The 27,849-nt window shown below is 42.7% G+C and overlaps 2 protein-coding genes across 8 annotated transcripts in view; both read right to left on the bottom strand.

Moving 5' to 3' along the window:
- The window catches only part of kiaa1109 (KIAA1109 ortholog), a 71,701-nt gene extending 60,376 nt beyond the window's left edge, over positions 1 to 11,325 (bottom strand). For all 6 annotated transcript variants that reach the window (XM_031866681.1, XM_031866683.1, XM_031866684.1 and 3 more), the window contains exons 1-15: positions 11,179 to 11,325; positions 8,542 to 8,677; positions 7,866 to 7,982; positions 6,301 to 6,379; positions 6,145 to 6,209; positions 5,682 to 5,856; positions 5,211 to 5,292; positions 4,876 to 5,069; positions 3,777 to 3,856; positions 2,977 to 3,127; positions 2,643 to 2,799; positions 2,101 to 2,179; positions 868 to 959; positions 640 to 757; positions 363 to 518 (exon numbers count right to left, since the gene is read on the bottom strand). In XM_031866681.1, the coding sequence (XP_031722541.1) occupies positions 363 to 518; positions 640 to 757; positions 868 to 959; positions 2,101 to 2,179; positions 2,643 to 2,799; positions 2,977 to 3,127; positions 3,777 to 3,856; positions 4,876 to 5,069; positions 5,211 to 5,292; positions 5,682 to 5,856; positions 6,145 to 6,209; positions 6,301 to 6,379; positions 7,866 to 7,982; positions 8,542 to 8,647 (1,651 nt within the window). In that variant the 5' untranslated portion in view covers positions 8,648 to 8,677; positions 11,179 to 11,325. The remainder of the gene's footprint in view (positions 1 to 362; positions 519 to 639; positions 758 to 867; positions 960 to 2,100; positions 2,180 to 2,642; positions 2,800 to 2,976; positions 3,128 to 3,776; positions 3,857 to 4,875; positions 5,070 to 5,210; positions 5,293 to 5,681; positions 5,857 to 6,144; positions 6,210 to 6,300; positions 6,380 to 7,865; positions 7,983 to 8,541; positions 8,678 to 11,178) is intronic.
- A 2,543-nt stretch (positions 11,326 to 13,868) lies between these two features.
- c9orf72 (C9orf72-SMCR8 complex subunit) lies at positions 13,869 to 27,635 on the bottom strand. 2 transcript variants are annotated; one of them, XM_031866691.1, is made up of 10 exons: positions 27,433 to 27,635; positions 26,182 to 26,686; positions 24,795 to 24,890; positions 24,205 to 24,269; positions 22,987 to 23,059; positions 22,137 to 22,253; positions 19,951 to 20,186; positions 19,762 to 19,819; positions 18,247 to 18,356; positions 13,869 to 14,768 (listed from the first exon to the last, which is right to left on the bottom strand). In XM_031866691.1, exons 2-10 carry the CDS (start codon positions 26,626 to 26,628, stop codon positions 14,582 to 14,584), a joined length of 1,389 nt encoding a protein of 462 aa, XP_031722551.1. In that variant the 5' UTR covers positions 26,629 to 26,686; positions 27,433 to 27,635; the 3' UTR covers positions 13,869 to 14,581. The 2 variants fall into 2 exon arrangements, with proteins under 2 accessions (XP_031722551.1, XP_031722552.1); XM_031866692.1 differs by having other exon boundaries at positions 27,444 to 27,635.
- Between the last annotated feature and the right edge of the window lie 214 nt (positions 27,636 to 27,849).

Raw genomic sequence — 27,849 nt, 5'->3', positions numbered from 1 at the left:
CTCTCTTTTTTGATCGGCCTTTCTTCATCATCACAGAATTATCTGTACATATGTGGACCGACTCATGTTCAATGTTGTCACATTGTTACAGAAATCTGGTGCAGATATTAACAGCTGACAATACTGAACATTAAGCACCTTACTGAAGAAACACATAATTTCTAGTTCTTTAAAAGGGAACACATTACTGTACTTTTAATTTGTATCCTGAATAAAGTACTTTTTGGCATCAAAAAAAGAAAATATATGAAATACTTAAAACATCTACTCATAATAAATACACTTAAAAATATTAATCTACGACTAATAAAAGATTGAATTCAGCTCAGAACTCGGACTCTTTGACAGATGCTCTGTCTCACCATTCTCCTGCTGCTTGGTGGAGCAGTCGACCCAGTTGTGCTGATTTGCCGCCCAGATCATCTCAAACTGGTGGAACAGCACCTTGAACTTCCAGGAGTAGGGCACGAAGGAGTAGATGTCCGGCGCGCTGTCACTCGCCCAGTCCTGGATCAAATCTAAAAAGAACAGAGGGAACAGTGAGAGAGGAACTTTACCCGTTACGTTTCATACATCCCACTGTGACAATGCTAAGCGCTACAATGTCATTCGTGAAGTGTGTTTTGCTGGAGAGCTCACCGGTGAAGAAGTTCTTCTGGGCGTAGATGAAGTGGTATGTGGCCTTGTACACCTCGATCTCACACTGCCACGACTGAGGCATGTTCCACACACGAGGGTAGCTGGCTATGACGTGAAACTGAAATATTAAAAAAAAGTGAGAGGCAGCACATGATTTCACTTACTGTGCACTCAACTTTCCCATGCATCTTAAGTCGATGGAGACTGTAAAGCGTCTCTGCTACTTACGGCCAGCATCTCGGCCTCCAGGAGAGTTCTGTACTGCATGCTGCTGGTGGTGTCCACGTGCAGCAGCTGGCCTTTGATGGTAGGAGAGTAGCCTGAGTGCAGAGGAGAGAGGACACACAGGCAGGGCCATCAATTCTCAAAACCCAGCGCTGGGGCCTAGTTCTTGCAAATAATGTCATTTACTGGCTAAATTTGTTACAGTTACCTACGGTAACCACATTTCTGGAGACAGAGGAGGGCGTTGACTGATGACTGACAAAATATTATGAGCTCAGCGCGATAAATTATTACACGTTCCTCACATCCATCAGTGTTGAGAATGTCAACGTTCCCCGGGGTCAGCTGTATTATCCTGGATACGGCTCTGTCCGTCTGTGTGTCCTTTATCTCAGTTAGAACAGTTCACCCGATCTTCTTCACACTTGGTGGGTGTATTGCTGGGAAGTTGGGACATGTTTGATATGAATAACCAAGGGGTCAGCGCTCTGTGCTGGAGTCGAGCTGATTAAAGCTTTTGGTTTATTGGTAACACACTCCTTAGTTCTGCGATTTCCTTGTGGAAAATAGTTCAGCAATGACTTCACAGACCTTGGTAACAGAGGTTGGTGTTGTGGTCAAATTGATTTCACTTATTTACACATCCAGAGGTCATTGTTTATTTGGTGTGGAGTTTGTGTTGAATATTTTCTCTCTGTCAGCTCTGTTTTTAGTCGCTACCCACTCCTGAGGGAACTATCGGTCTCTTTAGCCGCTAAATGCTCCTCTGTGTTCGGCAGCTAGTCGCTAGCTGTGTCCGTCTGCCGTTTGGTGCCGAGCAGGTAGCAGACGGTGGATATTTATAGAGGACAGCTGAAACTGAAAACGACTTCATCAGAGCGTCGATACGGACTGAGAACAGTCAAATTCAGGGCGGGACAGATAAACAATGAGAAATCTCAATGGAAATCAATATGCGAAATATCTAAAAAGCCAAATTTGACCGGCTTGAAGAATCGTCATTACTTTTTGACTAACTAAAAGGATGAGTTCATCCTGACATTTGATGAAGCTGCTCGTCATTGGCTGTAGTTCATCCATTAGTCAGTGCACCAGATTATCACCAAACTGCTGACGCGCGCTTCTATATGAACAAGAGTTGCCTTTAAGCCAGCGGGACATCTGCTGTGGGAACTGAGCCAAGTGCTGACATTTTGGTCGACTCGTCTCTTATTTTTGTTTTAAATGCAGACTTACCATTGTCTCCCACAGTCATGGGGATGTTGACTTCCAGGTAGGAGCCTGCCCCTACATTCACATGGATGGCATTGGTTTCCTAGTAACAGGGATGAATACAGAGCGTGGGGGGGAGGGGAGGGGGGGGAGAGTAAACAGAGCAGTCACATATGCTGTCAAATCAGCAGAGGGGGCCTTCAGAATAAAAGAAAGCCACCAAATCTTAACTAAAATATGTTTAAAAAGGAGGCAATAGCTTCATAATCTGTCCGTGCATTGTTATGTTTTCATTCAACGTGCATTCATGTTGATGTTTAGTATGCACTTCACACTCTTAGCTTTGTGAAAATCCATGCGCTGGTCCAGGATGAAAATTTGAAAAAGCATAAAACATGAAGCGATATCGACAGCTCAAACACGATGACGCATGAAGACAAAGATGAGTGGAGCAGCAGAGAGAGGAAGAAAGATCAGAGGCCAGCGAGAAGAAGAAAAAAATAAAATAAAAAAAAAGAGAGAGAGAGAGAGAAAGGGAGAAGAAAGCACACGAGAGCAAAAGTCACCCTGTTTTTGGTAAAAAGCAGATCGATGGTGGCGTCAGCGATGATGTTCATGCGCAGCTCGAAGGCCTGGATCTGTCTGGGGTTTCCTGGCTGGGCAACCTCTGTGACTTTCATGGCCTGGTAGTCAGCCGGCAGGAAGAACTTCCACAGAGAGTCCCTGAGGAAATCAAGAGCTTGTGTAAATGCGAGACTGTATCTGTGAAGCCCAACTACAAAGCCTTGAGCTATACTTGACCACGGCACTCTTCTTCCACTCGTTACATATTGTTATGCCGTTCAATTACATGCGGAAGATACAAGAAGAGTGCTCCGTGTTTCCGCTATCATCGCTCACCTCTGACGATCTGCCCAAGGGCCGTAGTTGAAGTCGGTTCCTTTTCCGCAGACGATGTCCAGACCCCAGCATGGAGGCAGGTCCTGAAGCTTATCGCCCTCACTGCACGTCTCTGCCTCCTCCCCACCCTCCTGCTCCTCGGGAACCAGACCTGCACGCACGCACACACACATGCCTTTCAAGACTTAAACTACTCTTGGCAACAAACACCGAACAAAAACACACAATTGTACAAAACACAAGCAATCTTGAAACTCCTTTTCTACGGCTCCTTCGTCACTTAGCCAACGTCCATTGGTCATGCTCATATTTTTACACTAGCGCTGAAGTATCAAGAGTTGTTCGATAGAAAGGCTGCACGATATTTCTATATATTGAAAAAAATACAGGAATATTTGCCAGATAACGACATCGTAACTTTTTTGGTCGGAAAAATGTAGTATGTTTAAAAAAAAAAAAAAAAAAAAGGAAAATACATCGATCTGTTGCACCTTGAGAGCAGAATTAAGAGGTTGGATCTATGAAGAACTTTGTGTTCTAGTAAAATATGTATTCACTATTCATAAACATGTTGGCTACAATGTCAATACTAAAACTATACATATTGTGCGGCCCTATTCCAAAGCAAAACACAGTATTTCTCCATTAGAAACAATTCCTAAAGTTCTTTCAAAGAAACAATAAATCCCCGGTTACATTTGTATGTAACTTTTGGTATCGTCGCAGCACCGCAAGCATTTGTTGAAGGCCATTTTTTCGTGTGTGTGTGTGTGTGTGTGTGTGTGTGTGCGTGTGTGTACCGGGTTCGTCCTGGTAATAGTAGATGTCAACATCGTTGGACTGCATGACCACAAAGCCTTCGCCCATCAGTCTGGGAGGTCTAGATGGGAAATATCACCAGGTCAGAGTTTGGAAGGCAAAGTACAGATTATACACAGAGGTTATGAACTCTATTCTGAAAACAATGCCATATTTAAACATTCTGCCAACATTTTTAGTGTTAAAAGTTTCAATCGCCCCATTCTGATGTATATATATATATATCCTCATCTTTATACGATATCTCTTATGCTTTTAAGAAGGCTGCAGCTCCTGTACTCCGCAAGCTAAAAGCTGAGTCATCTATTAAATGTACTAATAATGTTTTAAGCAAACATAATGAATTCAGATAAAACTATTATCTACAATTAACTCCTTACAAACGTTAAAACGCTCATTTATTTTCATTTTGTAAAAGCAAAGAAAGAGATAGAGAGCGAGTCCTCTGCCTGTGTTTAAGAATTCACACCAAACAATACATACTGCAGGATCAACAGCAAGAAGAAGAAGAAAAGAGAGCGAAAGAGAGCATTTCACAGAATTATCCATTTCAAACTTTATAATGATAAACAATGTAAAGTGGTCGCACACATCCAAAAGCCGTTGGAGGCCGTTGCTGGAGCAAAAGAATACAGCAATAAAAACATAAATAAAGGTCCGCACAGCGCAGCTCCCTTAAGTGTGATTTATTAAATTGCACTGAAGGGAGCCACAGAGTGCGGACCTTTTATGTATATTTTCAATCTTTATAATGATCTCATTATAGGGTGCTTCAAAAAAATGAGTGGCAAAGATATTTTCGAGTCATTATTCTCCCGGCAAGAGCATTCATTCTAAACAGTGTTAGCACCGACAACGACATAAGTTGAAAAATTATGTTTACAAGTTTCAGAAATCGTTTGGAATAAATAAATACCAAACTCTGCTACATTATTCATTTCCCTTTTTTGTGTAGCTTCTATATGAATTCCACCCTCCAATTCAAACAAGTGACCCCTCTGGAAGGGCCGGCCTTTGAGGAAGTGTGATTTCACAGCTCAATTAAAAAAACACGTCGTCAGTCGAACGACTTGGACTTACTCGTCATTCTGCATGCCGAGGTAGCGCGGGCTGGGAACCAGCATGACGCGCACGTTCTCCAGCGAGCCTTTGACGATGTGCATGAACTGGTCCAGGTGGCTGGAGGGAGGCTTGGTGGCGTACGTCAGGAAGGCGTCCTCGAAGTTCACGCACAGCGTCTGGGGGAGGTGGTGGTTCCCGAACGCTATGCGACCCTAACGGGAGAGCAAACATGCTGTGAAGGAGCGAGGCCTGAACACTGGGGTTCTTCTCTCATCAATGCTCGAGAAGCCGTTTCTAAAAAAAAAAAAAAAAAAAAAAAAAAAAAAAAAAAAAAAAAAAAAAAAGGAACTTACGGTGCTGATGTTGACTTTGATGACGGGAATGAGGGAGCGCCACGATGACGTGTGGTCTGGACTCTCTGCTTTGATGTTCACGCTGCACAGGGGACCAGAAGACAGTTTGAATAGATCTACTTCTTCCAGTCAGCCCGATTTGTTTGGCCTTCAGTGGGGAGATGACAAAAGCTCTCCTCTGTGCCGACACTTCAAATGCATTTGCTCGTAACAGACAGAGAAGCGAGCACATCTGTGCAGCAACTTCTGGGAAATGTTTTCAGTTTTATTTACCAAAAACTAGACTTTTTAAAAAAAAAAAAAAATCATTCTAGTCCAAGTTAAGACAAGTTCAGAAGCAAAATACTGTAAGTGCTCAGCTATCAAGAGCTTATAATTATCTTAATGTCATTATTACTTCTACTAAGATGGTGAAGTTGGATTTTCTCTAAAACGACCCTAACACCGACTGGACAGAGCCCTCGGCAGCACCTCTCTAGTGTCTTGTTTCGGTCCTCTTGTCCCTTCTCCTCGTCCTTCTTGGGTGTTATGAGCGTGGGGTCCAGTCCGAAGGTCTCCTGCAGTCGGTTGTAGAGGTCGGTGCGGTTGTAGACGTGAAACTCGAAGCCGTTAACCGTCACGTAAAGCCTGGTCTCTGCCTTGGGGTCTGGCGAGAAGAGACGAGAGAGCAAACTCCTCATTGATCGCTATAAACTCAGCCATGTCAGAGCTAAAGCTAGAGCCTGACGTACCTTAAGTTTCCCTTACTTTGGTTAAGAGGGTCTTTTGTAATTACTTTAAGGGATTCTTTAAGTATAAGACCAATGTCAGGAGAAAATACTCAAGTGAAAATTTAAAGGAAACCCTGAGGAGAAGTCTCAAAGGTGTTTATATTATAAGGAAACCTGAACTTTGAAGGAAAATGTTAACTTAAAGACAAAACTCTTAAACTCACCATGCTGTTTCTGTTTTGGGTTATACATTTTCCACCAGCGGAATATGAGGAAGCCATCCTGTATCCTGTATCACAGACAACATAAATATCAATACGTTAGAAAGCTGTAAGATGATAAGAGGAGAGCAGAGAAGGACGCAGCCCAGGCCAGCCTACCTGATGGACATGTCCTGGTTGATGAAGTAGACGTCTCTGAACATGACTTTCCCCGACAGCACGGAGAAGGAGAAGGAGCCTGCGGTGCGGTCAGACACAGTTTAAGTTACGGTCACAAAAGAGAGCGTCATATCTTTCATAAACAATAACAGTGTCGTAGAATGATATGAAGTTACGCGATTACAATTTTTTTTTTAAAAGCAAGTGAAAAGATGTTTGGATTGGATCACAGTGGTGTGAAATCAAGGCAGCAAACCTGCTGATTAAAGAGAAATAAAAATGTATTCTTTAAATAATGAAACGTAAACAGAAGTTGTAATTAGATGGTTGTTTGAGCCTCGGTAAAGTGGGAGTTTGGTGAGATATTTAATCAGCTTATCTCTTCTCAGTGAGAGAAAAAAAAAAACAACAATCTTAATTAGGCTCCAATTGTATAACAAGTAGGTCAGAGTCGTCACTGAGTAAGAACATAGATTTACATCTTTAATCCTTTGTGGCTCATAACACGAGAGAGAGCGAGAGTGTTTGTCGTGTGACTTTTCCTCTGACTGGCTGAAGACCGGATGCCTCAAATCCTCTGACCAGGAAGCCAGTTCCTCCTTCTCAATCTATGCAGCAATTTTGACTCAACTCAGGCCTGGCAGTGCCAACACGCGCCTTCAGGCGAGTTCAAACCTGCTCATCACATGATAAACTGTGTCTGTACTCCACTGCTATTTGAAAAGAAGGGTTTTCTCTTCTTGTCTCCATTTCATTACATTCTCTGTTCTTTTTGTAAATGCTAAAGGGATAGTTCTGACTTTGTTTATGTGGGGTTGGTTGTATGAGGTGCTTATAAATAGTCAGTGTATTGCCTCCAGTAGGTGGTGGCTGGCGGGACGGGAGGCACAGATATTTTTTTAGGTGGTTAAAATATGTTTTGCTGCTGCCCCCCCCCCCCCCCCCATCAATGTACTGTAATCGCAGTACATTGATGGTACTCCTGTCTGCTTCTCCAAACTGAGGCCGTCCACCGTCATCTACTGTAGATAATACAGCGACTGTGGATTGGACTATGGTGAGAGATTAGCTGGCAAACGGTCGACTGCTCACTTTGTAGCAACGCGTGTTGGCACAGAGACTGAACCGTGCCCTCTTCATCTAATTAAATCTTAATGTGAATTTGTTGATTCACTGATAAAATGTTCAACACAAAGTAAACGTCAACGCTCTGACTTGTATCTATGGTTGTAGGACAGTGCAGGTGATCCTGACCAGGTGCACTCATTAGTACAGAAATTTATGTTTTTGGAAGAAACTCCCTAAGATGAAAGGCTTGGTTTCACTTAGATTCATGGCCTCCAGGTGCTTTTATAAGTTAACTTCTGTGTCGTTTGTGTGGAGGAATTCAATCAGGTGTTGGTTGCAGTTTGCTGTTCGGGCTCAGTGGCGATAATCACTGAGAGAAGCCGGCTCATCATGAAATATTCAGCGGACTGAGCGAACGCCTTGAACTGAAAGCTTCGGCAGCGCTCCTCCTCCTCCCCATTCATCACTGTATGACAGAGCTCCGAAGGAACACACACCAATGTGGATGTAGCCATCCTTGTAGAGCCGGTTGATGATGAGTGTAAGGATGAGGCCAATGTTGCGGGAGTTGTAATACATTAAATAGATGATCCATCCACAGGACAGAATGGTGGCTGAAAGACAAAAACATGGTCCCCTTTGTTAACACATGGAACAACACAAACAAGAAGTCATTTATGTTTTGTGATATTTGGAATAGTTTGTGAACGTCATTGATGTTTGTGAACCAAATAGTAAAGTAAGCCTTTGCTTTTAAATATGATCACTTGTGCTGATTTGGACTCTGTTCAGTCAAACTCTAGAATTACACTCGTTTGTAAAGGTCAATAAGCCGTGATTGGTGCTTTGAATACAATGTGACAGATGCTAGTTTTCCTGACATAATAAAGAGCCATAAACACCACAATAGTTTAGATCAGGGGTGTCAAACTCATTTTCACTCTGGGCCACATCAGCACCCTCAAAGGGCCGGTTGTAAATGTAAGGAGTAGTTACATTTACACAGTCTTACACATAAAATGACGCGGCGGGCCGGATTCGGCCCGCGGGCCTTGAGTTTGACACCCCTGGTTTAGATGATAAGAAGTGATGGCACATCTTCTATGAAACTGCTTAAATGCAGCTTGATCCAGTGCTATCCACTGATACACGGTGCAGATCCAGAGCACTTACCCACGAGGAGCCAGATGAAGTTGGAGTTGTGCTTGGTGAGGAAGTCATCCAGGTCCACGAAGCTGGGGAAGGTGCTCTCATTGCTTTTGGTAGGATGCCCCTCCATGGCTACAGGCCCTCAGTCCGATACCTACAACTGAAAGAGTCAAACGTCAGATAACTTCCATGGCACAGGAGCAAAAGAAAAACAAAAAGGAGGACATACCAAATGTAACTGAAACATGTTTAATGCACGGATCGGTGCTGCGTAAAACTCCAGGAAGAGACCCGTTACCTAAAACTTAATTCTGAAATTTAAATGGTGTTTGTATTATAGGATATTATGAATAAAAGCAGAAAATAACTATGCAAATAAAATAGGGTGCTGCATCTGCCTGGGTACCTAGACAAAAGGCTAAAAGGATTTTTCCATTGGATTTTGGATTATTGCAGAAAACGATGTCTGTGGCAAATAAATGGAGGCGTATGTTATAATGTAGAACAAAAGGTTTAAATATCTTTGTATTAACCACAGAACTTGTTCCAGGCCTCTAACCAAAACCCATTCAAAAAACCCAATTGACTTCGAGACGAAGGAACCGGATTTGCAAAAATGCTGACTCAACTCTGGGTTTTAGGAATCATCCGTTATATGTCACTCAAAACTGCTGCTCCCCCTCTGCCAGTAATTAGTCTAAAATGTTGAGATCAAGTAGGAAAATAAATTGGTTTGTGTGAAACACAGTGTTGTCTTTTCCTGGTTTTAGAGGCTATATTACAGTGAGGTGATGTCATTTACTGAACTTACCAAACTGTTCTAGCTGTTGTATTATTTGCCTTTACTCACTGAGTCAATATATCCACATTACCGATGATTATCTTTCAAAAATCACATTTTGCAAATATTTTGCGGGAGCCGCGAGGTTATTTGGTAAAAAAAATTGTTTTCTCCTTATTACCCTGAAGGTATATTTATTATTTAAAATCATTTTGCATGACATTTAGAAAAAAAATGTCTAACATATCTTAGCATTTAACTGTGTCATTCAGTTTTTTTAACTGTTTAGGAATTCAAAGAATTTGTATCATACCCAACATCCATAAGAGCTGAGCTCACACAGTGTTGCGCCGTGTAACACCACGCGTGATCATAATCAGCTATACGTGCACCGGGAGGATGCAGGCTGTGTTTGGTGCCGTGGACTTTGCTTTTACAGAGAGGATTATTATATTTTGTGTGTGGAAGGGGCCTGGTGGAAGGGTGTTGCACATTAGTGTGTGTCACACAGACATAAATCCTCATCTAATCTACCTTAAATGACGTTGGCTGTAAAACCACTGAGATGTCACCAAACCCCCCCCCCCCCCCTCTCTCTCTCTCTCTCTCTCTCTCTCAGAAAACACTGTTTCTAAACACCTCTAGATCTCACATCACGGGGAACTTGACACCAGCTACCTGCCAGAGACTAATCCAAACTGTTGGGCTTGTTTACTATGTCAAATCAGGCAGGAGGCACATGCTCATAAATAGGGTTGTTAACTATAGAGCTAAAGTAGTGTTTGCAAGACTTTTTTTGGAATCACATTCACAAACACTTCACCTAAATGTAGCCCGGTGCATGTACCCGCGTGTGCGTCTGTGATTCAATCCATCTGAATGGATCACAGCACAGGTATTCCTGTAAGGCAGGTCCTCCCAGAATGATCAGAGATGTCAGTGACTCAGGCACCTGCAACACCCGAGTTGTTTACGAGTGACTTAATTAAGCAGAGCCAGGAGGGTAATTCTAAAGCCACCTATCCACTTTTTAGTTAGCTACCACAGCTAATTCCAACAGATACTGTAAACATAAGACAAAGCACCACACCAAACAGCCAGTCTCATAGCGGACATATTTTGGAAAGTACTAGTTTGTATCATCATCATTGCAGATATGACAGGGAAATCCACCGTCAGATTAAATTAATTATCATTGTTTCTGGGGAATCTGGCGACCACTTCACAAAGCATTCTTGATCACAAAACATTTCACAGGCAGACAAACTTCTCTCACACAAAAAAAAGAAAATACAAGCCATGTTGTATATGTTGTTGCTAGGCTATAATGATTGTTAAACTAAGACGATGGGGAAGACAAAAGAAAAGAGGAATTTATTGAAGGAAACGTTACTTGGCTGTCTTTGGCTTTGTTTACATGTTGAAGTGGAGGAGCTATCATCGACAAAGTTTTCTATATTCACTTCACGCCGTGTGTTAAGATTGCTAAATTAACAATGCACTTGAATTCAGATGTAATCTTGAACCCAGAGCCATAACTGACTGGACCCATACAACCTAACGCTAGCTAGCTGAGCCCAGCTGGTCCTTCCTGGGGCAATATTCTCAGCATTAGCAACACAGTCGAACTGTTGCCTTAACGCGTTTCATTGTTTTTGACGTTTGTAACGTTATGACAAGCTGCCGACCCGTCCGGTGCAGCCGGGCAGCTCCTTGGCTAATGACGCGTTAGCTTGTGGTTAATGCAGTTATTAAGCTAACCGCTAAATATCACAACGTTAGCACTGAGGTTAGCTAGCAAGCTAATGACAGCAGGCCGCACCCTTTAACTTCTCCTTCTTCAAACTGTGAAAACAAGTCGCTCAGCGGTCGTTAAATACCTTAACGTCCTCGATAAAGCATGTGGTTTCATCTTTGCTCCAGTTCTCCAGGAGTTGCAGTCCTTTTGTCGTGTCAGACATGGGCATTGCTAGCATCCTCTGTTGAATATTTACCTGGCAGGCGACCAGTTAACATCTCTTCCTAGTCTGTCGCGAGCAGTCACAAAGTTGACCAATAGGAAGAGATGGCGAGTTAGAGACGGACCAATCAGAGGGCGTCGTGAGCGAGGCCACACACACACAGCTGACAGACAGTTTAAACAACCTATGAACGTTAATGTTTTCATAGTAGTGGGATTTGAGCAGCGCTGTTTTGATGCTGTACAGTTTTATTGAACCCATCGCAGGATCAACAGGATTCACACATTTTTAATTATCTGTTTATGAAAGTTTTTTTCAGTATTTAAAATGCAAGCAATATAAAAATGGATACAAACAAATAATGTAGACCTTATACTGTTAAACAAATGTATACACACACATTCTACACTTAAGAAAATGTATTTTTAAAACCCTGAACAGAGCAAAGAAATGAAGGTGGTTTTCCTGCGATCATTTTGAAATAGAGAGTGTAATGAATATTTGTGAATGTTGGTTTTGTAAATAGTTTAAACTTACCTTGACAATAGTCTTTGGTTAGATACATGCAAAGAGTAGTATTCCACAAGAGTGAGACTATTTGCTTGTATGCTGATGTTCATTAGGTTTAATAACCATGTTTACCATCTTAGTTTAGCGTGTTAGCGTGCTAACATTTGCTGATTCCTACACATGTAAGTTAAGGCTGATGTAAGTGTTGGACAATGCAAATTCTGAACTGATCATAGCTTTAGATGAAAAGTCAGAGAATCAAATAAGTTAGAATTAATCCTGAGGGGGGTAAGAATATTTGTGCCAAATTTCCCCGCAATCTGTCCAACAGTTGTTGAGACATTTCACTCAAAACCACAAACGTCAACCTCATGGTGGAGCTACAAGAAATGTTGAGGGATCACTCATTAGGATCCATCCTCTGGGAACCATGATGTTCAAAAGGGTGTGCCAATCCATCTAGTGGATGTTCAGATGTTTCACAAGATGAGTGACAACATTGACATCTATTCTCATCTGCTCTTAAAAACAATCTTGTGTCAAAGCAGCAGAAACAGTTACGGTTACAACATCAACTTCTGTTTTATCTCTAAGAATTGCCAGAGCTCTAGGGTACTATTTCATGTAGGATCCTGTTGTCATGCCCTCCCTCCAGTCACAACAACAAAGAACATGGAGGAGTCGTTTTACTGAAAAGGTGCCAAACATCAGGCTCAAAGCTTTTACCTGCCAATCAAGTCGTCCCCTCAAGACCGACCTATTTTGGCAGTGGCTTTAAAAGAAACCACATCTCACATGAATTCTTTTTTCCTGTTTTGTGAAGTAAATTCCTGACGGAGGTCCCTGATACAGTCGCTATACAGATATCCTATTAGTAATTAACAGCTCCTTCACTTATTTGGCTCATTCCCCCTCCTGTTTTAAATATGCAACAGTTCAAGGTCCTCGAGAGGACAACTAATTTGAATTTTCTAGCTTGAGGCAATTATAGACAGACTAAGATCTTCAAGCTGCCTTTGTTTCATCCAGTGGCTTAGAGAAAGCAGCTTCCTCACAGATATCATTAACCACATCTTATTTTAGATTATTGCAGAAAATAAGCTCTCTGGCAAACAAATGTTCATAATACTGAAGACGTTTTGTCCAGCGAGATCGTCTTCACAAATGGACACCACTTTTATGATTTTTGAAGCGTAAATGTCATCAAGAAGTCAAAAGCTAACGTTAGGCTATAAATGAACTTTGGTCACTTGTTGGCTATCGTCTTTTATAAGACACGTAAAAGCTTAAAAATTCACGAGAGGGGTACTTACTGAGGTATCGTAGAACAAAATGTTAAAATCTCTTAGGCTTGTGTTAACCAAAGACCTCATTTCAGGCATCTAACCCAAAAACTTCATTGACCTCGAGACGGGAGAAATGAAACTGCATAAATCCTGACTCATTTCTGGGTTTGAGGACTCATTCCCGCATCACTCTCGGCTGCTTTCAATACACACCGCACACCTCCACATGATCTCAACAGGACATCTTCATCCACCGTGACTCACGCAACACTTTGCCAGATGTTGAAACATCAAGACATGGTGTAGTGAATGTTGAAAAACCTCCTGCAGTAAAAAAGAAAAATATAGAGCACATTTGGCACAATCTGTTCCATTAACCTTGTTGATTAACATCTTGGTTGTTGGTCAGCCAACATTGAGCTTGCCAGAAAACAATTGGAGAGTGATGTTTGAGTAAGATGGATTTCAGCATATTGATAAAAAAAAAAAATCCTGATTATAACTAACAACTACTGAGGAAACTATCCAGCATGTGGTGGCGGGAAAGGTGTGGTATTAGTATCTCTGTCTCTCTAAGCGGGAGCATACATGTCCTGAATTCAAAATCACATGTAAATGTAGAGAAAATGGCAGACCATTATCACCTCACCGTACTACACTGCCAAAAAACAATTTGCACCTTTGGAAGCAATACATATAGCATATCAACTAGATCGCTTGACTTTAAGCCCACCAGTACGGACAGATAATCCTAACAGCCAGTACGTGGGTCTGTCCTGAGGAAAAACAAAGAAAGAATCAAATGCAAATCCATCTTATGCACAGCTGGCCGAACGCATTTAATAATGACACTCACTGTCAGCTACACAGTCAGATGTGCTTTGTTAGGAAGGATTGTGATGAGACTTCGATGGCCGTTCTCTTTTACTTCAATGAAATCTTTGTGATTACTTACAATCTTTTTGTAATGTCACTTGATCAGCATTATTCACAATCAGTGCACAGGCTCATTCATTAACTTCTTAAAGAAATAATAACAAAAACAAAAAAACAGGCCATTCACAAGTTCAAAGGTTTTGAGGTTATTGTATAACACAGGCAACAAAGACACCGATAACTCGTGTTTTAATAAATATGATTTCTAAAATAAATTGCAAATGTCCTGGTGGGCACCGATTTCAACGCCATAAATGAATACAGAAGGCATAGCACACATGAATAATTATTCTGGCTATCTTAAAACATTAAACTCACATTATGCTTGCAGTTGATCAAGGCAATGTATCAGAATTTTAATTCTGATGGCTCATAATAGCTGTAACAATCAGTCTTTGAAATCATGCCTTGAATTTATCAAGACAAAGAAAAAAAAAGGCAAAAAACGTGTTTGTGTTCTTTTCATTTCAACAAAGCAGAAACAAACATTCAGGCTAATGGTTGCCATGCATTGATGTAACAACAGAACAAACCAAAGACAATACGACATCTGTTTCCAGTAGCCGTGCAGCGTGTAAAAAGAGCAGGCGTCAGAAGCTCATGAGCATGTCTCGCTCCTGCATGCTGGTGTAGAACGGCTTCCCGAACACGAACGAGTGCAGCCCCGCCCTCAGCTTCTCTGCGAAGGCCATGACGATGTTCAGGTCCCCCTCCACCGTCAGATCCAGGTCCGTCTTTAGGTTGCGCAGGGATCGGAAGGGCTTCTTCCCTTTTTGCCTGTGGAGAGCGGAGAGGGGAGACCGTGGTAGTGTAGCTGCTAACGGCCTACAACGCTCGGGGTCAGAAGGATTTGCATTTAGCATCTAGTCGGGGCCGCAGCTGGTGCACGGGAGCGCTGTGGCCACGATGAATTATGTATGGCGCTATGCTGAGCATAAACAATGTTGTCGAGGAACCTGTATGATAGCGCGCCCTTCGACCTCAGGCTGTTAGCGGCACCATAAACAAGAGCGCTTTCATCCTCTCATGCCAGCACCTAGTAAATACTGGGTTTGCACGTGTGGTTGGTGTCGCCTCTGGAGCAGACATGTTCACACACCAACTATGAACTCAAAATCACTGAAATATTTAGTCAGGGGGGAAACAAAGAAGGGAAGACGTGTATTATAATTGATATATATATAGATAGATAGATAGATAGATAGATATATTAATAAATGACTGCACATTGAAATTTTAATTTAAAAAATTTAAATAAAAAAGGATTAGAAGAATTGTGTATTTTCTTTTTGTGCCGTCATGGTTCCCAGTAGAGTTCAAACATGTGTAACCATAGTATAATTTACCCCCCCTACGTTACACATTTGATCCACTGTAAGTGTAAAATATTCAACAGTGCAGCTCTAACATTATTCATATGGTGCCACGGTACGTGCGTACGGTTTGGAAACACCATGTGACAGAAACTAATGGAGCCATAGTGTGTGTATTTCTTAGTGTTTGCATTTACTGATGCAACAATGCGGCCACTTTTAGTAACCCCAGTGTAACATGTACTGCTGTGTCACCTCCTTTGTACTGCAGTGTTCCAATACGTTGTACTTTGAGTGTTAATGGTCTCAAAATCTGAAGTAAGACGCGCCGGGAGCAGAAGTTACAAATAGTCCTGACTGCTTACGCACTTGTTGACGCATTTGCTCTGGTATCCTCACTCTTCCATTAACGGGAGAAAGAGCCAAATCGTGCAGAAGGGGAAGAAACTAAAACGGGGAGCGACTGCTGCCCTGAAGGAGTGGGAAGGTCAGTCCACTGTTGGGGAGGCACAGACGGAGATGAGTCGAGCCCAGATGGAGCGATGACCAGGTCACGGTGGGGACAGCAGCGTGGAAAGAATTTCGAGGAGCTGAGGACGCGGTGAGCCACAAGTGTCTCAGAGGAATGGTCGGGGCTTAAAGGGATAAGCTGGATGTTTTTAAGTGGTACTTGTCCAAAGTCGGTGTATTACCTACAGTAGATGGCGGTTGGCACTCCCCCAGTTTGGAGAAAACTGGTGCTGGACCAGCACCAGTTTTTTATATTGTTTATCTCTGGTACAAGGCACTCCACACTGGGGGGGGCGTGCCAGCTACTGTAATGAATACACTCACGGTGGATAAGTACCTCATACAACCTCACTTAAAAAAAACAAATCCAAACTATCCCTTTAAGAAGGGGCGTTGAGAGCCGTGCCAGAAAGTGGTTACTGTAACCGTGACTGTAGCGTGACTAGATACGATTATTATAAGGGTGTAAATCCCTACTCCTGGTTTCTATTTTGTTTTATCATGAAGTGAATGCATTAAAGCAAAGACTGGCGCAAGGCCATCAAAATACACCAGGTCACCTTGACACCTGGCATACAGTCACATTTCTGCACCTCAGCGGGGGAGTTAGCGTGTCTTGTCAGTGATCAAATGCCGATCATAAAAACATCATTTAGAGCTTTGATGATGATGAGGGTATCTCAGATGTTGTGGTTGTGTGTGCGCGGTGCATCATTTTCCTGCCCGGCACGTTTTTATTTTCCTCCCCAAAAACACGTGCTGTGTAGATGGAGGGAGCTGTCAGTCTGGGACGACGGTGAGGATTCATCGCCCCGCGCGGCTCGACGCGCAGCCGCTTGGTCACAGCTTCTCCCCGACACCAATCACCATCATAAAGCAGTCCTGTGAGCGTGACTCGCCATCAAACGGGACACATTTTGTCGGTGTCGTTAAAAAGGCATCCTTTGGCATACACAAGCGAAGAAGTCATTATTGATTAATCTACTGTTAAAATGTGAAAAGACTTCCCATCAGAAGTTCTTCCCATTGCTTGTTTTATCCGACCAAAAGTCGTGCATCATCATCGTCTATAATATTAGACAAAAAAATGAATAGTTGTTTAATGAGCACGAGGGCCCTCAACCAATAAAGGTCTGAGATGTTTCTGTTACTATTGAATTAGTCCCACATAGCCAGACCAGATCTCTGCAGCGCTGTGAGAAAAAAAAAAAAAAAAACACTCTGCCTTGTTCGTATTTTACATTTTTTCTAAACCAATCACAATCTTCGTGGGCGGGGCTCAGCACATTGAAGCAGCGACAACGGTGCAAAGCTGGCGAAAGAGGAGAAGGCCACGTGAAATACGCAGCCAAAAAGCACATCTGGTGAGTCAGACTCCCATCAAATCTCGACTTAAGTACAAACCCTTCACCACAAACATCAATATGTTGTGGCTTTCCCCTTTTGAAGGGCAGAAATGGAGGAAGGTAATATCAAGACGCCTCCTAACCTCACCCCTGCTCGTGTGTTTAACTCAAAGCGTGTTGGAACACGGCTGCTATTCTGGTGTTACAGAGAAACATACGGAGATCATGACTGTAGATGTGCCGGTTGCTATTGGTTATTCATTTAGAAACATTGTAATTTCTACATCTTTCCAGCCTCATATAGTTGTCGCCAGCTCAGCAACAGCATAATAGAACAAGGCGCATCACCAGAGGACGATGTAATGTAATCTTGCCATTCGCTATGCCCCGGTTCCTATCATCGGACTCCATCAACACTCAGCAGCTACGGTTCCTCAGTCACTGTGTTTGTGCATATCCATAAAGTCAACTGCATCACAGTCATACCTGCACAGGGTGAAGGATGACTCAGCTGATCTTATGATTTGTTTTTTCCTCTACCGCTCAGCAGTATAGTGCCTTTGTTCTTTGTACTACTTCTGCAAAAAAGTCTGATCATAAATTCAACTCTTTCTTCCTTGCATCCACAACATTGTTTGGTTTTGAACACAACTACCTAGTGGTGATTGAGACTGCTTTAACCTGGACCCTCACCCCGGGACTAAAGACGGTTTCTCAATTGGAGTCGACGTCGTCAGTTCCCTATCGTTCCGCGTTTGGTCATTTGTCCCCTTGAGCTTGCCGTACCTCCCCCCCGACAGGACTATATATTTTGACTCCAAACTTGTGAAAGTGTGATGCATCGGGGGCCGCAGACTACAAGGCTTTAGGGTGTTTAGGAGGTCAGCGGCTGCAGCGCAAAGTCAATGCACAAACAATAGCGCACAGCAAGTGTATTAGCAGCTCTGCTATTTAGATTTGGGAATTTGTTTTTCCTCTGTGGATATGGAGGGGTGTGTGTGTGTGCGTGTGTGTGTCGTGGTCTTCCTGCCAAACAAGTATCCTTTTTGTTATTGCGATTAAAGTGTTATTGGCGGCAGCTCTTACGTGTCGTCCTCGATGTACTTGAGCAGCGTGAGGGCCTTCCTGTGGAGCAGCAGCAGGAATTGGGCCAGGTAGGTGCTCCGCAGGGACAGGCCGGGCTTCAGCATGAACACCTGGGTACGACACAGGACGTCCATTAGTAGTCTGGAATAACAGCTCTAATGTCCCTCCTTTGTGCCGACCTTCCGAGAGGAACACACTGCCGTTGTCTTGAGAGGAACTTGTAACTCTGGGAGCACCTGCATACGAACGGCTGACGGGTCGAGACCCCGTGGGAACACATTGTACCGTTGTGTTTCAGGGTGCTCTAGAGACTGCATCAGTGAGGTTTGGGGCGCATCGTTCAAGTATTTGCTGCAGCCTGATAGAAGGACCGCTCTGTGTTCAAACTATGAGAATGCATCTGCCACTTTCAACTACACGTTATTATACAGCGCAGTAAAAAAAAACAAGGTTGGTCATAGACGGCAATGGGGAGCCAAAAATAATAAATCTAACACTTCTACTTGTTGATTTCACAGTTGAATCCTCACTCAGAGCTAATAAACTGCTTTATTTGAAAGCTGTTTCTTTCACAGTAAATTATTTTCAAACCTAATATAGCCGCAAACACAATTTGTAATAGAAATGGATATAAACAATGGTATATAAATACAATAGGCAACAAAATAACTTAGCTTTTCCACCATGTTCTTGCCTCAGTAAATTTGGTTCATTATCATTTTTACTAAGTCGGACTTTTTAAGGGTTCATCAGCTGACCAAAAAGGGAACCAGAACAGGTGTATTTCTGGTATGCCATTTTAAACTTGTGCAATAAGAAGCAGGTGCTTGTAACTGGATTTAACAATACTGAGATATGTGCCATCTAATTTGCCTCAACTTGGTGTGGAAGAGCATTCAGTTGATCTCCATGGAAGCCCTGAGAGGTATTCTGCTCCTCTTTAGAACAGAGGGGAGTCGTGCACTTCAGCCTCTTGTGGCCAATATTGACAAGAAAGGACACAAACCTTTTTTTTTTTTTTTTTTTTTTTTTTACCAGATGAAAACCAATAACGTAATAAATTGTTTGTTCTCCTGTTCTTCAGTCATAAGCACAGAAGAGAAAAACAATTCCGATCAGAGTAAAAAAATGGATAAGCAGATATTTCTTCTCTCACTTTCCATAAAAAGCTATATTATTGTCAATGTTAAATGAGTACATTTAAGCACTGTCTAATCTTCATATATTCCTAACTAACATATTCCTATTGTGGGTTATGAGCACCAAAACCTGCTGTTTGATTTCAATGGTAAATAAAGCTTTTATCAAAAGTGCTTCACAACTTCTCTAAACGATGACGAGAATGATACAAATGGTTGCCGTTATGTTCTTTATTACGTTCCTACGTCACTATTTTTGTCAATATGTGTAAGGGTTTACATTTTCTTGTCTCGTTTCTTCTGACTCGGTTAAGCGTTTAAAAAACAAAAATTTAAATACTATGGAAGAAAAAAAAAGGTGCTGCTGTATTCTTACCTCGTCTATAAACGACTTCACCAAAGTGTCTTTATGCATGACGTCTTGAAATATATTCCTAAAAAAAAAGAAAATACATTGTGGTTATGATATGACATGCAATTTTTTACATGTTGTTTTTCTTTAAATATGGTGTAAAAAAATGCAAACAAAATAGTGTATTGAAAAAAATGCAGAGCCGTGGCTCACAGGTCGGGCGTGAAGCTCTCGTCGGTGTGAATGACCGTGTCGGGGGGGATGTCCTCCTCGCTGTCCGTCTTCCAGAGGGCGCTCAGCTCGGAGCGCATGTAGCGCCGCTGGTTGTACGTGTGCTCGTGGCACGGTGGCATCTGCTTCACCGTGTTGATGTCCACGTCGATGTGCGTGGTCGGGTACGGGGAGTAGAGCACCTGGCGGAAGGGCAGGACGAAGCTGCCCGTGGAGTCCTGTGAATCAAAAGATAAGAAAGGAAAACAACAACAATAGGAAAGATTTATCAAAGCTTCTTTGCACGCATCTGCCGTGGATATACTCACATAGGAATGGTGAAGCTACCTTGATGTTTATTCTTTGTTCACGTATTGTGTTTGTTTTTTTACATGCAAGTCAGAAGGTCTAAGAAATAATTTCACTATTTTTGCGAGCACGCGGCTTCCAACTTCTTGTTCTTTCTCCCTGGGCCACTTTCTCTTGTTCCCCGCTGCATCTTATGTTGAAATCTATAAGACGGTCCTGCAGGAGCTCCGCTACACAGCCGACGTGCACCATACTGACTCTTAGGCCCTGTCCACATTACTCCGTTTTTACTTGGATGCAGAGTTGTCAAATAGAAACGATCTCCGTCCACACCGGAGTTTCAGCATCATTCTCGAGTTGATCTGCATCCACATGGCAGCCTTCGAAGGCAGACAGCACGTGACCATTAACGTACACTGGGCATGCGGGTGACGGTGTAAACAGGAAGTGGATTGCTTGCTTAGTTAAAAAATAATAATAATATGACAGAGCAATAAAGTAGTCTTTAATAATGAAAGGTTGTATTTGATACTTAAGACCTCCCTCTATAAACTCAAACAGACACAGTTCGTAGAAAGTTTTATTTTTCAGACGTAGTTACAGCGCTGCGGGTCTATCTCTCTCTCACATCAAATTTACTTTAACATCAACACTTACACGTAAACGTTTACCAGCTTATGGGTCCACCAATGTGGTCAACACACGTCTCTCACTCGTTTCCTCCGTGTATTGATGTCTGTTCTCACTAGTAGCTCTGAACATCATGTCCGCCTAGCTAGCTTCTAAGCTAATTTTAACATTACCGCCAATGGAGAAATGCTAACCGCGATTAGCATTTAATACAACACAAATGTTATACTAAACAGAAGCGAATAGAATATATCTACGTACATCTTTTCATGCTTCATAAATACATACTTACAGACTAAGGTCTCTCAATGCTACCAAACTGAAGAAGTAAAACATTAGTGCAGCATGTCTTCTCATTAGAATCTAAAAACAACGAGCTGCTCCATAGGGCTGATGCTGGTCACGCCGCTCGCTAATCACTCCAATAACAGCTGCTTCCTCCACAGAAATGCAGACTTTTACTTTCACATCATGTGGCTGTTGTGCTAGCAGCAACATCATGTGGCTGTTGTGCTAGCAGCAACGCTTGCAATTAGTTATCCATGTTGAAATGAATCGCTGGTAGCCCAGTTTGTTTTCTTCCGGGTACGGGTCACGTGATAGTGAGTGTGACGAATCAGGGACGGAGACGTCATGGTTGCCAAGAACCAATCCAGTAGCGAACACGGGTGTGGGCATAATTTTTTCTAAGCACATCCGTATCCGACCGTCCACACGCAAACGCAACCCCGGAGTTCTCAAACACCTCCAACCTCGGGGGAGTTTTCAGACTCCTCCGTTTAGGGTGCTCCAAAACTCCAGCGTAGTGTGGCCGCTCAGTGTAAACGTAGCAAATACGGAGTAAAAACGGAGTAGTGTGGACATGCCTTTAATGACTGAACTAACAAGCACCACCAGGTGTTCTGCTGCTGCCTCTTGTTCTCTTCCTGTTGAGACCACACGACTCGCAAAGCAGCAGCAAATAAGAAGTGATTGTAACTTTGAGAACTGTGAGTAGAATTCACCAACAACAAAAACAAACATTGGTATCGCTTGCTTAGCCTTAACTTGAACAATGCAGTTAGATAATTAAAATGTAATTGAAACAGATCTGAATCGAATGCAGTGCAGTAATACAAATATATTGTCGCAACTATTCATACAAAAAAGAAATGAGGTCGTAACAACATCAAACGAGCAGGCAGAACAGAACAATAAGCTCCTATTCAAATGGCACCGTGCGGTATAATGAGAGGGGAACTGGCGGCTACCTTGAGCAGACCCTGAACAAACAGGCCCGTGTCATATTTGAAAGAAGAGTCAGCCTTGCAGAGGCGGGAGCACTTCCTCTCAGCCGGGGTGAGGAAGAGGCACAGAGTCCGCACAATCTGCAAAAAAAAAAAACCCAGAGTCAGATTTCAACACTTCAGAAAATAACGGGCTTTGATTTGCTTTCAACTGCTTCCCGGTTGATGGAAAACAGCTTAAACGTGACATCGTTGCAACTATTTGCCATTAGAAGGCGTGTGCAAACCTTATGCAACCACGCTGTACTAGGTTTACTATTTCAACACGGACAGAAAATAAATTACTTTTTGTTTTCAGCTTAATCTCCCTGCTTAAGACCAGGCCAGCACATTTATTCAAGGAGCTACATCTCAGCACAAAATTGACTAAAGCAGCCACATTTTGGTAATGGACCTTAATGTGACATTAAGCTTGAGGCTTGTTGTTAAGACACAAATAAAATTTACGATCTAATTGGGTGCTGAGTTCGGGCCTCAAGTCAACAAAACTACAAATTACGGCGGTGCAGCCCTTTGATATTCATCGGGCAAAGCGTTAGCGGCTGTTTTCCTGCTGTAGATCTCTTAAACAAACAGCGTACGCAGGATAACTTTTCTTCGTTGCATTCCCATATGTGCCCATTTGGAGAAGCTGATAAGCTTCCTCGTGTTACTTCTGTTTGGAAACTGCCAAAGCCCAGACAGACATTCAAAGCGTCGGCTCGAGCAGAAACAGAGACACGGGGGGCTCATTAAAGCTCCAAAACAACACACTTCAAAACATTCTAAATTATGTAGATGCATTACAAATATGTTTGTAATACGGAGCGTTTACCTTGTTTACTTTCTCTGGGTTGCTCCCGACCACAATCGAACAGCCGCAAGTCTGCAGATGAGAGCTGATGGCCCTGAACCACGGAGACAAAGACATGCAAATTAGAACCAATTACAACCAATTAGCGCTGCTCTGATCGTCAACGACAGCTTTTAGGAATAATGATTGAGGCGGAGGGAGGAGGACATGAGGCTTTATGTAGAGGGGCCAGTGGAGAGTTACATCTGCCTAGTAATAATCACATTTACAGTTTTAATCATGTAGTTTGGTTCATTTTCTGACCTTTTCAATATATTCTGAGGGAAATAAGTCAATTTCATGACCTTCTGTAATCATTTGATGGTCACGAAAAATAACCGTTTGGTTTTAAGCTAAATCTTACATTGGCTCAAACGTACAGCTAGCCCGTACGGAAGCACTGAGAGGAAAGGAAAAAGAAAATTCTATAAAAAAAACATTTTCAAGGTGGTTGTTGTAGTAAAACTAATTTCGGCCACAAGTGGCTGAATGTTCTAAGTAGACTAAAAGCGGACTTGTTTTCATCGAGCCGAGTTTTACACAAATTACAGATATTGCCTGTAGAATTTTAATCCGTGCTAATTTGCCGTTATCATCAATACTTTTAGCCCTATTTAACACATGGGGTAGTGGTGCACTTCAGCCATTTGTGGCTGAAACGAGTATTACAACAACACACAAAAACTAACTGCCAGAAGCTACTTTTTACAGATGGAAAGAAGGTAATTAAATCATTCTGGCAAAACATTTCATTTTTACACAAATTATTAATCTTTTTAGGAATTCAGAATAATTATTCTGGCAAAATCCGTTCCTGATCTTAAGTCATAAAGTCAAGAGAGAAAAGCTTTTTCTTTCCTTACTTCCCTCTCAGGGCTTCCGTAAGTCTGTTATTCTCTCACTAAAAAGCTCCATCAGCTAAAAATCTCCTTCAGATCCAAGTAACTAAATTACAGTGCACAGATGCTTTGTCATCACCACAGGATGCTGAACTAATCCTGCTCAACACCTGAGCAATCAGGAGCTCCGGAATGGACTTTCTGGGCCCTCAACACTGACGGCCATTTTAGCTTTGGTCCTTTCTCAGGAGGAAACTTGGTCTAAGTGGCGAGCCATTAGTCATCATTGGAAGCTTGATGGGCGTTAAACGGGCGATGTTCATCATCCGTCTTCCCTTTGCCTGTACCGGAGAGCACTTACTTGTGGAGGAAATCCTCGTGGCAGCTGTCCCCGATGTCATCATCATTTAGCACGGTGTCTTTTATCTGCTCAGCGGGAGCGAAACAAATGAGTCGTTTAATAAAAAAGAGAATTGGTCTCAACAAAGACAAAAGTGCTGATGGGCACATTTGCAGGCACTGCGTTGAAAATGAAAATGCAAAAAAGCACCATTGTGCAAAAATGTAGGAAACAGCAAGATGGATTCCAGGGAGATTCTTTTGTGCTGCTTCTTTTTTTTCTGCTGCATTTGCATATTATAAGGAAGCAAATGTGTTGAATCACACTGGGTGGTAGTCTAGGCAGGGGGGAACCTGGGTAATTTAAACCTCTTGGAAATAGAAAATATTTGAACAAGTGAAATAATGAAAGAACTGAAAAGTTGGAGAAAGAATTCTTTTTTTTTTCTTCCAAAAAGTCATATGTGATTGTTTTCAATAGAGATATTCTTCACCGCGAATCACTGAAACTAGAAGCTATTAATTCTGCCACCGACAGGACAATGAATCAATCGTTACAGTTTCTAGTGGTTCGCTTGATCACTGGTGGCGATGTGTGCGTGTGCCGCTCACGTTTATGTCTTCCGGCACACTGTGCGACTTCATGGAGGCCAACAGCTCCATGATGGGGACGATCTCCAAGCTCAGCACCGAGATGATGTTGTAGCCCTGAAGTGGAGGGAAGAGGAAACGGTTAACTGTGAAGCACTGCAGAAAAACACTAAAAGACGGTTTACCGAGGAGACGGGCGATTTAAGGATTCAAACGGCGTGTTGTGCATTTCACTCGAGAGCCGGAAGCCTCAATCTCAAAGTGAAAAGACACCACTGACACTGTGGTGTTACCACTGAAGGGGATAGACAGAATAAAAGCCATTAGAGCTAGACTGATGAGTCAGCTGGATCCATATATGAAGTTTTACAAAGTTTGTCTTCCAGAGACCACTGTTGACTTTCATTGTAAAATGTTCTTCTCAGTACATATATTGGTAAGAACTGTGAGAGGTCCATGTTTTTAATTAGTTTTTTAACTCGTATTATGAATCAGTATTGGTTGGACTGTGAAAAAGCTTTGAGGTAATTTAGCAACTATTATAAAACACTCCTTAAAAAATGTTCGGTTAAAGGTACATTCAGTTGATTGAAAAGGATCAATACACATATAGCTGTACCAGAACTACAAATACTGATCTAGATCGGAAAATATCAAAGAAGAAGCAAGACGTAACAACATTATTATTCTGACCAGACACAATGCCAACTGTACTCGACAGGCTTTGGCACTCAATGGTACAGGTACATTAGTGGTGCCAAAAAGTAAGTGAGTACTGAGGATCAATATCCAGCCATGAGGCCAGTGAGCAGTGCTTGGCAGCAACGAGGACTCTTAGATACGTTTTCAAAGCAACACAAGATGAGTAACAGAGCATCAGAAAAGGCCGAACTGCGGGAGGATTAGGCAGGATAAAAAGAACCTCCTAAAATATTTACTGTGACGGGGGGTAGTAGTCTGATCAGAGGATCACCGTCCAAAAGGTAAAAGGGAGTAACAGGGATGTGCACACTGCTGGTTGACATTCAACCTAGTAGACCCACTTTTAACAGCAGTGTCTGCAACGGGGATGTATATATATATTTTTAGTGTTGTGCGTCATGTTATTTCCCCCCCCCCCCCCCCTATTATTACCTCCTCACTAGCGTTCTCTGTAGGAGCTCTCAGACCTAATTAGCTAATTTCAGTCCTCTGTGTTGGGAGGCTGCAACTTTATTATTCTGGCAATGTTGTTGCAATCCCAAATGGGTAAAACAGAGGTGATAGATTAGTTAATATCCATTTAAAATCAGGACCTACGGATGGATCAGGTCTTAAAGTAGGTTTATGGGTACAAAGGGGGAACAATTTGCCATCTCTCGTATCCAACATCGAGAAGTCGGGGGATCAGCAAGATCGGCGTGGGTACCTTCTGCATCCAAATGCGTCCCTTGCGGATGACGTGCTTCAGCCTCTCCACGCAGATGGTGTGCAGAGGCAGGTAGAAGGCCAGCTCCGTCTGCGGGAGGACGATGGACAAGGCGCACGTGTTCTTGTCCCCCTTCAGCTCGCCGTCGAAGATGAGCGACACGATGATGACGCCCTTCTCCGCCAGGACAAAGAACTTCACGTCCACGGCGCCGCACTCTGCGCTGCGCAGGATCTCCCCGTTGAGCGTGTGGTTGGCCAAAAACGTGACCTCTCCGTCGCTGAGGAACATCAGCTGGTCTCCCCTTGGCGTCCAGATGTGGCGCACCCGCGGCCCCAGGATGTTGTCCCAGTAGGCGAAGGTGGCAGCCAGCAGCGGGCATTCTCCCTCCACTGCTACCTCAGACTTCGCCACGGCGGGTGACTGGGGCGGACAGCCAGAGGACATTGGAGGGGCCTGGAGATGTCACCGTCTCCCCCGAGTGTCCCAGTGAATGATAAGACACCTACAGGAGACGACAGTTATCAGCTCTCGGTAAAGAGTAGATTCTACTTCTGTTCCAAACGCCTCTGAAAGCACAACGATCAAAATTTTTCAGCTCACGTAGTGAAAATAAATCCAATAAACCCAAAGGATTCAAGTGGAAATGAAAGTCATTTGTTTGGGATGTTGTTGGAGTCAGCTGATACTTTGTTAGCCAAAGTCAAAAGCAACTTCTCTTTTTCTGGCAATGTTGTGTTTGACAAACATGGAAGTTCGTTATTCAGTAAAAATGTCTCTTTTTACTTTTCAATACAGCTCTCTGCGTTATGCGTCTTACCTGGAAACGTACGGCGTATCAGACATATAGCGTCATGTAACGTTAAATCATAAATACAACTGCTACTCCACCGAATTTGCCAGCAACCCCTATTAATTTAAGATGTGTCGCTGTTTCGTCGACAGGTAGCTAACTAGCTCTGTCTATCCGCAACAAGCAATGTGCCCTTATACTGACAGCTTTTACAACCGAATATGGTTAAATTTGTTTTATGTTTAACGTTACACAACAACACGGCTCATAATTACGTATTGTAAACTCAAGTGACAATGCAGTAGTTGAACTAGCTTAAGCACAGTATCGGTGAAAAAATATAAATAAAGTAAGGCACCAATTTTTCGTATTTAGCTAACCAGTCAATAATGATTAGCAGGCTAACTCAGGGCAGCTCACTAACTGGCGTTAGCCGAACTAACACCGCCATGACTTACTTGTTCTTCACCTTTATGGTGGTGAATGGCCACACCGCAGCGTCTGTCAGAGGACGAGTTTTGGATTTTGCTGATATGTCCTCATTACATTGTTTTCTGTTAGCATGTAGCTCAACGCTTGAATAGTGGTTAGCCACCTGCAGTGTTATTGTCTTCGACACACTTCCTAGTACGTCAGCCCTACGTCACCGTTGACAGAGCTGCACAGCGACCTCTAGCGAGCGAAGCGCGGCAGTGGACAGTGAGTCAATGATGTCATATTTAGTCCGGGCGGCCACCTGCAGAAAATGAGTTGTTGGAAATGATTTACCTGGTCATACGAATGGATGTATCTGTGGGAAGAACACTTTGTATTTGCCTTTTTAATTACATCTTATGAGGGCACTGCGAGTCCAAATTAATAGCAACCCACTTCAG

This window comes from Anarrhichthys ocellatus, unplaced genomic scaffold (genome assembly GCF_004355925.1).
Source record: "Anarrhichthys ocellatus isolate YVR2014 unplaced genomic scaffold, GSC_Weel_1.0 scaffold36, whole genome shotgun sequence".
Classification (NCBI taxonomy): domain Eukaryota; kingdom Metazoa; phylum Chordata; class Actinopteri; order Perciformes; family Anarhichadidae; genus Anarrhichthys; species Anarrhichthys ocellatus.
This window is presented reverse-complemented; position numbering and strand designations above follow the sequence as displayed.

Excerpts from the sequence above, each read along its gene's own strand:
- c9orf72 (XM_031866691.1), bottom strand. The coding sequence starts at position 26,628 with ATGTCCTCTGGCTGTCCGCCCCAGTCACCCGCCGTGGCGAAGTCTGAG. Across the intron at positions 20,187-22,136 it reads TTGTTCAGGGTCTGCTCAAG|GACTCCACGGGCAGCTTCGT; the intron begins GTAGCCGCCAGT and ends TTTGATTCACAG. Across the intron at positions 18,357-19,761 it reads TGAAGTCGTTTATAGACGAG|GTGTTCATGCTGAAGCCCGG; the intron begins GTAAGAATACAG and ends TGTCGTACCCAG.